At 47.1% G+C, this 11487-nt stretch overlaps 1 protein-coding gene and 1 long non-coding RNA gene across 2 annotated transcripts; both read left to right on the top strand.

Annotated features, from left to right (window-relative positions):
* Positions 1 to 484: 484 nt before the first annotated feature.
* EGR1 (early growth response 1) lies at positions 485 to 3485 on the top strand. Its single transcript, XM_084535559.1, has 2 exons — positions 485 to 869; positions 1195 to 3485. Exons 1-2 carry the CDS (start codon positions 635 to 637, stop codon positions 2490 to 2492), a joined length of 1533 nt encoding a protein of 510 aa, XP_084391685.1. The 5' UTR covers positions 485 to 634; the 3' UTR covers positions 2493 to 3485.
* Positions 3486 to 6282: 2797 nt separating this feature from the next.
* On the top strand, positions 6283 to 11487 carry LOC311444337. The gene is made up of 2 exons (XR_014697836.1): positions 6283 to 7126; positions 7324 to 11487. It is a non-coding gene; the product is annotated as an uncharacterized lncRNA (long non-coding RNA).

The following is an 11487-nucleotide window of genomic DNA, read 5'->3' as shown; positions in this document are numbered from 1 at the left end:
CCCCGAGCCCGCCCCCCCGATTCCCGCAGCCGGGGCCGGAATCGCCAAATAAGGAGCGGGATGCCTCCGCCGGAACCGAGACTTATAAGGCTGTTTCCTAATATGGAAGGTGCAGCGGAGGCTTCCGGCGGGCTGGCCGGGGCGGGCGGGGGCCGGGCACCGCTCGCCCCTGGGCCGGAGACGCTGCGGCGGCGCTGCGACGGTCCTGCCCGCGGCGGGGGACAGGGTCGGGGCGGGCGCGGGGCTCCCAGGCCGGGGCGGGCGGGGTCCCCGCTGCCCGGCTTTCCCCGGTGCCAGGCGCTGACGCTAGGCGGGGTCCTCCGGCCCGCATCCATATTAGGGCTTCCTGCTTTCCATATATGGCCATGTACGTCAGGGCCGGGGCGGGCCGCGGCCGGTGGGACCCGATATATAGAGGAGGCTCCGGGGCGGGCGGGGAGCCGGGCGCTTCCAGCGGGCAGAGCCGGGGGGAGCCCCGGGCGGGCGGGCGGGGAGTCGAGCGCTTCCAGCGGGCAGCGCCGGGGCGACCGCGGCGCAGGGCAGGCAGCAGGCAACGGCCGCCTCGCCGCAGCCGGCCCGTCCGCCGGGCCCGCGGCGGCGGCGCCACCCGTCAGAGCCCGAGCCCGGCGCCCTCATGGCTGCGGCCAAGGCGGAGATGCAGCTCCTGCCCCCGCTGCAGATTTCCGAGCCCTTCGGCGCCTTCCCGCACTCGCCCCCCGCCATGGACAGTCACTATCCCAAGTTGGAGGAGATGATGCTGCTCAGCGGCGGGGGCCCGCAATTCCTCGCGCCCCCCGGGGCGCCCGAGAGCGCGGGCTTCGCCGCGGCCGGGGAGCCCGGAGAGCAACACTTCGAGCATCTCGCGGCAGGTAAGAGCGCTGGCCTCGCCTTGGAGGGGGGCGGAGGGGCGGTCTCGGTCAGCCGCGGGGACAGCAGCTCCCGCGGGGGCTCCGCGATGCAGCGGCGCCCCGGTCCCGGCGGCTGCGCGGGGGGATTCTCCTGTGTGCGTCAGCGGCTCTGGGCTCGCTGCTGCTGGAGACCTGCCAGCGGCGCTGCAATATGTTGCACTCAATTATTAATTAACCAGAAGCAAGGATCTGGGGCTGCACTGCGTGGGGATAGCTTGCAAAGCGCTCGCAACAGCTCCGGAGCTGCAGTGGCTGCTGGAAGTAATCGCCACCCTTCTCTTTTCAGACACTTTTCCTGAGATCTCCCTGAACAATGAGAAAACCCTGCCAGAAACGAGTTACCCCAACCAAACAACGCGGCTGCCACCAATAACCTACACGGGGCGCTTCTCCCTAGAGCCAGCCCCCAACAGTAGCAACACCTTATGGCCAGAACCTCTCTTCAGCCTTGTCAGTGGGCTGGTGGGCATGGCCAATGCACCTCCCACCTCAACACCTTCTTCATCATCACCCTCCTCCTCCTCGCAGAGCCCCCCTCTGAGCTGTTCTGTCCAAGCCAGCGAGAACAGTCCAATTTATTCAGCTGCACCAACTTTTCCCAATTCTAGCTCTGACATTTTTCCTGAACCGCAGACCCAGTCCTTTCCCAACCCCTCTGGAGCTCCCATGCAGTATCCACCTCCAGCTTATCCAGCTGCTAAAACCAACTTTCAGGTGCCAATGATTCCGGATTACCTGTTCCCTCAGCAACAGGGTGAGCTCAGCCTTATCCCAGCTGATCAGAAGCCCTTTCCAGCCCTTGAGAACAGAGCACAGCAGCCTTCCCTCACGCCGCTGTCCACTATCAAGGCATTTGCCACACAGACTGGCTCCCAAGAGTTGAAGACCCTTAACACTAACTATCAGTCCCAGCTGATCAAGCCCAGCAGAATGAGGAAATACCCCAACCGCCCCAGCAAGACACCTCCTCATGAACGGCCCTATGCCTGCCCAGTGGAGTCCTGTGACCGAAGGTTTTCACGGTCTGATGAGCTAACTCGTCATATTCGCATCCATACAGGACAGAAACCTTTCCAGTGCCGCATTTGCATGCGGAACTTCAGCAGGAGCGATCACTTGACCACTCACATCCGCACGCACACAGGAGAGAAGCCATTTGCCTGTGACATTTGTGGCAGAAAGTTTGCCAGAAGTGACGAGAGGAAGAGACACACTAAAATCCACCTTAGGCAGAAGGACAAGAAAGTGGAAAAGGCAGCTCCAGTCTCAACTACTTCTCCAGTTGCTGCCTACTCATCCTCTGTGGCTACATCCTACCCTTCCTCCATTGCCACCACTTACCCCTCACCAGTGCGCACAGTGTATTCTTCCCCTGCCCCATCTTCCTATCCCTCCCCTGCACACACAACATTCCCATCTCCATCTATAGCAACCACTTACCCCTCTGGCACTGTCACTTTTCAGACCCAAGTGGCCACTTCCTTCCCATCTCCAGGGATCACCAATAATTTCAGCTCTCAGGTGACATCAGCTCTTTCAGACATGACATCAACCTTTTCTCCAAGGACAATTGAGATTTGCTGAGATCACCTTCTGGAGCAGGAGCATTTACCTCTTCCATTGGTACTAGGAGACATGGAGTCTCCAATTACTCCTCCAACCCTATATGTTGCAAGGCTATCTACCATTTCTTCAAACTTCAGCTGCCTGAAACAACTGCTGTTTAAGTTTTCCACCTCTGTTGAATGACTTAATTTGCATGGACTGTGGATATAAGTTCAGTATAATTTTCCCCGTAAACAATAGTATTTTATTAGGAAGAAGGGACCTTTGATTAAGTACATAGCTGATGTAACTTGTACATGTGCCATGGTTTTGCTTTCCTTTAGGTACTATTGATGTGAAAAATCTTTGCATATCCATATTGTATTATTTGGAGTTTGCAGGGCCATATTTTGTAAATGTTGACTCTATTTTAGTGACAATGCTGTAATGAATTTAAAACTTCTTTGGGAACAGCACTTACTGTATTTGAGCATGTAAGAGTGATGCTATGTAAAAATCACCTGATGAGACACTCACATGTGGCAGAAGTTTTGTTTTTAGAGTTACAAGTCCTGGTGCCTTTTTGTGAAGCCTTGCTGACGTCATGCATTTGTGTGAATGGATGCTTTGCATCTTGCCTTAAAGTGAAAGGGATGCTACGCAAAGAATGTAAGGGAGAGCAGGGAATGGGTGGGGAGGGGAGGACGAGAATGCCCTGGGAGACAGAATGTAAGGGGAAAAAAACAAAAAACAAAAAACTCTCAAAGTCTATTTTTGTTACAAGAATGTAAATTTATAAATATATATATATTCAGGAGTTGGAATGTTGTAGTTACCTACTGAGTAGGCAGCAATTTTTGTATGTTATGAACATGTGGTTCATTATTTTGTGTTTTATTTTTACTTTGTAATTGTGTTTGTTAAAATGAAAGTGACTGTTTGGCTTCTAAACACATTGAATGCGCTTTCCTGCCAATGGGATATTTGGTGTACAATACCCTTCAGAAAAAATAAATAAATAAATATAAATCATGGAAGCTTTCATATTTTCCTTTAAGCTGCTACACAGGAAGAGTGTGCTGCAGCAACCAGCTGCTTGAGTTGCTGGGAAGTGACAGCTGCTTCTCTTCTCTTAGAGAATTATCTGTTTGAAGAAAGGAGAGGAGATCAATCATTTCTGAGTCCAGTAGTTGGCAATGGCATGGATGTAGCACATGTCCCTGTATTAGATGCATCACCTGCTGTTTTGAAGTCATCACAATTCCTATTTTTTTCTGTCTCCAGGCTTCTCCAGAAGCATGTGAGCTAACCCTAGAAAGAAAAACAATTTTCCCAGTGCTGAAGCTGAGGTTCAAAATTTAGATCTCAACTACGTGCTCATAGATAGTCAGAAAGCCTTCTGGGTGCTAAGAGAGGAAAGGCAAGGTAATAAAGTAGTTTCTCTATTGAAAATAAGATCAGTCCAAATGTCTAGCAATGTGAGGTAGCTCTGAACAGCTGAGGACTGTTATAAGTTCCTCACATAAGTTAAACAACATAGGCTGTAAAAGTACACTTGCTGGATATCCTTTAGAACAAATGTTTTAGCATTTACAGGCCTCCTTACTTAGTGGTTTAAAATACATTTTAGAGTGTGTGTGAACTCTCTATGTAGTGAATTCAAAGGAGTTTGCTGTTGTGAGAAGTGGCAGTTCAGGTACAAAAGAGGGTTCCAGTGCCAGTCTTTCCTGGTGGTTTCTCTACAAACTACTAATATTTATAGTTATGAGGAGCTGCAATGCAAATACAGGCCTTAATGAACATACCTGACATAATGTGAACTGGTAAGCAGTCTCTGTAGGACATTTCATGCCCTACTGTTTGCCAAAATTCAGCCTACTGATTAGGAAGGGCAACCTTCTGAAGCACCTTCACCTAGTTCTTCTTTTTGGGGGATACAGACCACCCCTGGCAAATGGAAGCAGCTCTTGAAGGTACCTGAAAGCAGAATAGTTGGTATATCCCAGTCCGTCTTCTCTCAGGTATGACTCTCCTCAGCGGGTTGGAACAAGCTGTGAGGAAGGGCCTGTGCCGCTCTGTCTCTGTGTTGGTTTGTGCCTGCAGTGCTGGGTGCAGGCTGGGAGCTGCTAACAGTGACCTTGCAGTTGGCCCTCCAGTTTGTGTGGTTTTCTGTGCCTTTTCAGAGAAAAGCATTAGCTCTTTTCATTTCAAGAGTCTGCTGCCTAGGCTGACTGACTGGGGAGAATGTGGGACTTCACACTGTCTGAGCATGTAACCCATGTCAGAGGCTGGAGAAACTCGTTTATATGAGATGAGATGGTGAAGAAGTGCTTTTGAATGTGATGCTTCTAAGAAGGAAGAAAACATTATATAAATCTCAATACAAAACTTTCTCCCAACTCCAATTCCTAAACAGTTGAAGTCAGCCCTTTTGATCCATGGGCACAGCTTGGCTCTGGTGTTGCTGTTTTGTTAACTCCTGATCTAGCCTGCTGGAATTAAGATTGTGCTAAAAAACTGACCAGGCAGGCTCTCAAGCAGTGTCCGATGAGCCTGAGTGTGACTCAGGTTCTCCAGAGCACTTCATTCAGAAATGGGCACTGATGGTAATCAACAAGCCTAAAAAGGCAGCAAAGAAGATAGCTGCTCTTTTGCTCTTTGCTGTGTTTTATGCAAAGTGCCTTGAGTCAGGCAGTGTTGCAAGGTTATGAAAGCCAAAAGAACCCCTCTAGCAGCAGACCATGACCATGATATCCTGGTGGACACCACTACAAGCAGGAATAGCTTGCAGGTGCCAAGGCATGGTGCAAGGGAGAAGGAGGGGTCTGCAAGTCTCCTCTCTAGTTGGAAGAAATCTTAGTCCCCCTTGACCCCATGCTTTCTCCACTTTGTGATGGTAGATCCTTTCAACTTGACGACACCTCCAGAAATCTGCCCCAATCTGCTGTGTCATCCCCTCCTTCCCTCTCAGCCTTAGGCATTTTCTTGAGAGTGCTGCAGGCATCCCTTAGCTGAAAGAATTCTGGCCTCCCACAGATGTGGACACTAACCACAGCCACTAACCCCATATAGCAGTGTCCAGTCACAGGGACGGGATGCTCAGAGGCACTGAGGAGGGTATGTAAGGTTACCATTGGCCTCATGCTAACCCTAACTCGGAAAGCAGTATAGTCAAGTGGTGCAAGCCAGCAGTGTCCTGAGGGAACAGTAAACATGCACTGTATCCTGCCTGTGAACTGGCAGATGACACTTCCCGTCTAATTGGGGTGTCACTTGTCTGAATTGCATCTAATTGCAGGAAGCTCCCTGGTACAATGGAGTCGCTGTTTTAGAAAACAACAACAAAACACTGTATTTTGTTAAAAAAAATTGACATACGCCAGCCAGGATCTCTTTCATGCTGATACCCTTCGGTGTAACTGCTTAGAAAGTGCTCATAATTTAAGCTCTGGCATTTGGTCTAAATTGCTGCAACTTTTGCTTTACATTGTCCATCCGTATGTATAACATAAAGGGAAGAATATGCATGGTCTTTTGCTCCTGCTCTTTTTGAGGCCTTTATCCCCCAAAATGAAAGTAGATTTCAGAGTTTCGGTATGTTTTCTGTGAGGTCTTACTGATTTATGGTGTTCTGAAAAAGACAGTATTTCTGATTCTTAAGAAGTGTGCTCCATCTGCTAATTAGGAGCAGGAGAAGCTTCCTTCGAGGAGGCCACAGCACTGCTAGATGGGCGTCTCAAGGAGGTTGGACACCAGGAAACCGCAGGTGTTGCCAGCGGCTGGGGAACCCACCCCCTCCGACGCTGGTAAGGCCCAGAGCTGTGCATGAAGCACCCTGGGGACAACAAACGCCCTCTTGCTTTTCCAGTTGATGGCAGAAAATCCATTCGGCTGATTTAAACCTCAGCTGTTTGTGATTTAAAGCATAGCTTCGGATCTGACCACCACCGACAGGAAAAGACGTGCGTCACTGCTGGCAGCAGCCCAGCTGCCCTCGGACGGCACCGCACGGCACCGCGCGGCCCCTCCGCGGCTGCTCGCGGATCCGCGGTCGTGCTGCCGCGCCGCCGGGGCCGGGCCGGGCCGGGCCGGACCGGGAGGCGGAGCCGCAGCGCCGGGAGCGCGCCGGCGACGGGTTGGGCCGTGTCACGCGGCCGCGAGGCTGCCAAGGCCGAGCGGAAACACTACTCTCGCGGCGGCCGGAACCGGGCCACCATATTTGGCGTTTCCTCCGGGCCTTTTAAGGCGCTTCCGAGGCCCAAAAAAGGCTTTTCCTGCTCACGCCCTCTTGGGGCCGCACCGCGGAGCTTCCGGGGGCCGCCGGGCCGCCTCGGAACGGCCCCGCCCCTGGGGCGCCGCGGCGGGTCTCTCGCTCGGGCCGGGCCCCGCCCCGCCCCGCCCGGCCCTGGCCGCGGGCTGCTCGTCTGGCGGCTGCGGGCCCGGGCAGCGTCTGCTCCACGCGGGCTCCTGTGGCGGGTCCGGGGCCCTCAGGTCGCACTGCGGACGCCCGCTCGCGGCCCGGCCCAAAGGAGCTGCGGCTGTGCGCTGCCGTCTGAATGGCTGTGCTCCCTGCGACCTTTGGAGGGCAGGCCTCTGCCTTCCCTCGCTGCCGGCTGCTGCTGCGGTTTCTTTAATAGGGAGTGAGTCGCTCTGCCTGCACGCCTCAGAAATAGGTAGGATGCAGTTTAACCCGGGGAATACGGAAGAGTCCTGTGCCCGTGTTTTTCGTCTGTAGAGCTTTTCCATAAGCCGCTCTTTGCTTGGGGAAGTGCAGGCAATGCTTGCCCGCATGGTTGGTTTGCTCTTTAATTACACTACTCGGCCCTGGAATGTTTATAGAAGAAAAACTGATCCATTCATTTCCTTTTAGAAATAAAGGGAAGAAAATCAGCTATGGCAATTTTAAAGAACCCAACTCCCTCCTGTGATATGCTGCGTGCCCTGTTATGTCCTGGGAATGCTACTAGAGAATCCCTGTTGGTGAAATACGATTATTAAAGCTGTTTCTGTTGCAGCTGTGAGTTGCTCTTAACCATGGGCCTTGGCTGACAGAACAGATGAGACTTAGCAGGGAGAATAGAGAGCTTGAAGAAGAGATTTTGGAGTGAAGAGCTATGTGATCATGGGCCGTTCTTTCCTCGGCAGCTTTCACTGGTCCATGTCTGGAACACCGAGGATCTGAGAAAGATCTTAAGTAACCCCCAAGGCAAATAACTTTTTAGACTCTAACCTGACATCCATGGACTGAAGTGATCTGAGCTGCAGAAGGCACCCTTAGGAGAGCTGCCCACAAACACACCTTCACCATTGTTGAGTTTGACTAAAGACAGGTGAAGTGGTCCAAGGTTGGTTCATGAAGAACTGTAACTGAGGGCTGTAAGGCTATGTTGGTTGACTTTTGATATAAGTATCTGTTTCTTTCAAAAGTTTTCTATTTGTGGCCCAGTAGACCAGAATTCTCAAAAGCTATGTGTGTGTAGGTAAAAAATACTTATGAAGAGGGTTTAGATATGTGATTCTTGAGCTATACGTTGCATGTTTTTACATGTGTATGTTATCTGCATGTAGCCATAGTGCTGGTTACACCTAGAGGGAAGGCTGTGTGTTTTAAAGTACTCTGAGGCTCTAGGATGATAATATACGAGCTGTAGCAAATAAACAAGAACTTTGTCAATAGTTAAGTTGTTCTGCTATAATCAAAATGTCTTTGTTTTTAAAAGCACAGGCTTGACTTACAGGCTAATGATTTATGATCTTGACTAAAGAAACTTACTCCTGTTAAAGAACAGAAGACAATGTATATGCCTAGTATCTAGTGTTCTTTGGGCTTTGATTTTGTCCTTTGACACTGCCGTAATGAAAATGTCAGATGGTTAGGCAGTATTATTCTTAACATGCACATTTCATTTCCTTAACTATAAAAAGAATTAATAAAGCATGCTTCTGGAACTTTTTTTTTTTTTTTTTTTTTAAATCAATAAATAGGCTTATATTTGTGCTTTTTTTTTTGTAATCTTTTCATACTCCTTTTTGTCCCTCTGAACACAAATGATGATACACAATGACACTATGAGTAAAAATGTCAGTGGCTATAAGTTCTGCTATCCAATGTCCGCTGTAAGTTTGACCTGAGTTCTATGATCTGATTTAGCCATGTAGCCTGGCTACTGTGATTCGTCTGTAACAAGAAAACTACTCGTCACAAATAGGCTTTCAGACATCAGAGTCAGGGCAGGGAGACAAAGGTTTAATTTGATCTTGAAAAGGTTGAAAGCCTTTAGACTCCTGTAAAGATGCAATTACAACTCTTAAGCAGGCTCAGTTACAACTCTTAAGCAGACTGAACATTACTTGTTATCTGACAAGGGCAATTCTTCAATCCAGCAAATTCTGTTAGGGATGGTTATAGAGATTCTTCAAAACATGTTACATAATTAACATCAAAAATGTGTCTATCCCAATTGCTGTACTCCTTTGATAAAACAGATATTGGTAGCTCTCAGGTAGCTTATGTGCCCAGCTGTGTACTAAGTCACTGAGCTGTCTGGTGTGTTCAAATGTGTGGCATTCTATGAGCTGAGTTTATGAAATGGAACTATGCTTCCAGGTTTGGTGCCTGTATATGTATATAGGCACTTTGGTGTATACAGTAATTGCAGTTATGGCAGCCTCAGGGAACCCTCAAGATACTGTTAATGTACCTTACTAAAACCTAGGCGTCAGTGAAAGAAATGTGAGTAAATTCTGGAAAACAAATGCTCTGCAGTGAATGAGTGTAATTCTAGCACTTCTAACAGTTCTGATTGCATTTGTCCTTGGAATACCTGGAAGAATGTTGGAGCATAAGGAAGTAAAGGGACAGGCTCAATGAGTAAATCTTGCTAAAAAATTCCTAGAATAAAATGTCAGCAGTAGTTCTCATAATAGATTGAGAGAGATTTCTTACCTAGTTAGCTGGAGAACTGGACATGAAAATATATTTATATATATGTGGAAATCTGACAAATCTTAAGAAAATGCACAGCACCAGCATTTTGATCTGAAGGTTCTAGTGATTAAAGGTCATTGCCATGATTCTTAAATTCTTTTTGTGTAAATAAGCCTGAGGATTATAAGGAACTCCATGTGTATTCAAAAGGCTAGAAAGCAGCAATGAGGTATTGAATTTAAAGGCAAAAACTGTCTGCACATCTGGCATTTTGCCCTAAGGAGAAGGGCATTTTGTGGACAAAATCAGGCCACCTGAGAGGTTGCAACTGTAGTTTTAACATGCCAGAGATCATGACATAAAATGAACACATGCTGATTTTTATTTTGTATTTTTATTATTTATTTATTATGTTAAAAAATGCATCTGAATTAAAATACAGTAGTTAAGAAGTAAGCAAATGTTGGTGCCGTTTATTAAGAAGTCTTGTACTTGATCAAAAGAATCCAGTCTCTGGTCCACTGTAAGATGTAGTCTTGGAGTACTCTTCCAGCAGTTGAGACCTGTGGGTAACACGTTTCATGAACCCATGTCTTTGCACATCTACTTCTGTCCACGTGATTTGTGAAGCTAGACAAAATTATAATGTTCACAATATTTGGTGGGAAAGTGAATTTTAGTGTATCCATGTGCTGCACGAAGAGAGAGGTGTGTGGGTGTTTAAACTTGCTATTTTGTAACTGAATTTGATGGCTATTAAGGCTTTTATTGTAGAAGATGGTGAATAATACCATTTCCACGACAGCTACAGAACTGTCTCCTTCCCTTCTTTGCACTCTCTGTGGTTGAAGAAGCAGAATCTGTTTTGTACACCAGGTGGTTTGTACCTCATATCATCCATTGTTTTCTGTACTTTGTGTTATTCTCTTTTATTGTTTCTGAGGAGTAGAGGCCTGCACTGTCCATCGTATTCAAAATGTTTCCTGCCTGAGCAGGGGTTTGTACCAGATGACCTCCAGAAGTGCCTTCTAACTTCAACCACTCTGATTATGTGATTCTGCGATGCAGGATGAACGTAGATTTATTGTGGTATATATATTTTTTTCTCCTATTTTTCTTCATTATTTGCCGAATATTTCTAAACGTCATGTCTGGCTTTTGAGCAGTGAGCTGACCTTTTAGTCTTACTTATTGTTAAGATCTTTTTGGGTGATAACAGTTCTCTTGGAGACCATCATATGATGTATAATATTAAAAATTTGCACCCCCAACCCCTGACTTGTTTGTTTGTTGTATTACCTACATTGAAAATCATCTGCAACTTCCTTGTCTGTTTCCACAACATTGTTATCTCTTGTAGGTACTCTATGGGAGCATTATTATTATTATTATTATTATTATTATTATTACTAAACAACTGCTCAGAACAAAAGCATTGTCAGAAATCTGCCATCTCAGTATTCATCTGGCTTTTTCAAATACTCATTAAATATTGTTTCTCAGGGCTGGACAGAGATCTCTGTTGGTGATTTTTGCCTAACTGAAACTGAACATTTATTACTGTTCTTTCAGCTTTTTAGTAAGTTGCTTCTCTGGAGGAGAGCTGTTCCTGTCATCTCATGCCTTTGGCAAGGTCTGTACAGAACAGTTTATGGAAATCCAGATATAGTACATCAGGTGAATTTCACATGTCCACGTGCCCATTGATTCTTCCAAATAATTCTAAAGCATTTGTCAGACATAAATTTGTCACACACATACACGCTAATTTTGACTTTCAGAATTGCTTCTACTAGCATACCTGGAAATAGAAGTTGGACTGATGCTTTCTGAAACATGTATAAAAATTTGTCATGTATGTTAACTTGCAGTCCCCTGGTACTGAGGTAAAACATCGCAGCTATTATGCTTTTTCAATTGCACATTTGAGGGGTTATGATATGGTCTAGTGATTTATTGTTACTCATTCTGTTGACTTAATCCCTTCTGTAATTATCCTACAGAAACTTTGGTATATGGGAGTTGTATTACATAATATTTTAAAGGTAATTTTTTGGCACAGGAACTTTTCCAAGTTTGTCTGAAATAAAATGAGTACAAAAATAA

Source organism: Aythya ferina (assembly GCF_964211825.1).
Source record: "Aythya ferina genome assembly, chromosome: 14".
In the NCBI taxonomy this organism is placed as follows: Eukaryota; Metazoa; Chordata; class Aves; order Anseriformes; family Anatidae; genus Aythya; species Aythya ferina.
This window is presented reverse-complemented; position numbering and strand designations above follow the sequence as displayed.

Excerpts from the sequence above, each read along its gene's own strand:
- EGR1 (XM_084535559.1), top strand. The coding sequence starts at position 635 with ATGGCTGCGGCCAAGGCGGAGATGCAGCTCCTGCCCCCGCTGCAGATT. Across the intron at positions 870-1,194 it reads CTTCGAGCATCTCGCGGCAG|ACACTTTTCCTGAGATCTCC; the intron begins GTAAGAGCGCTG and ends TTCTCTTTTCAG.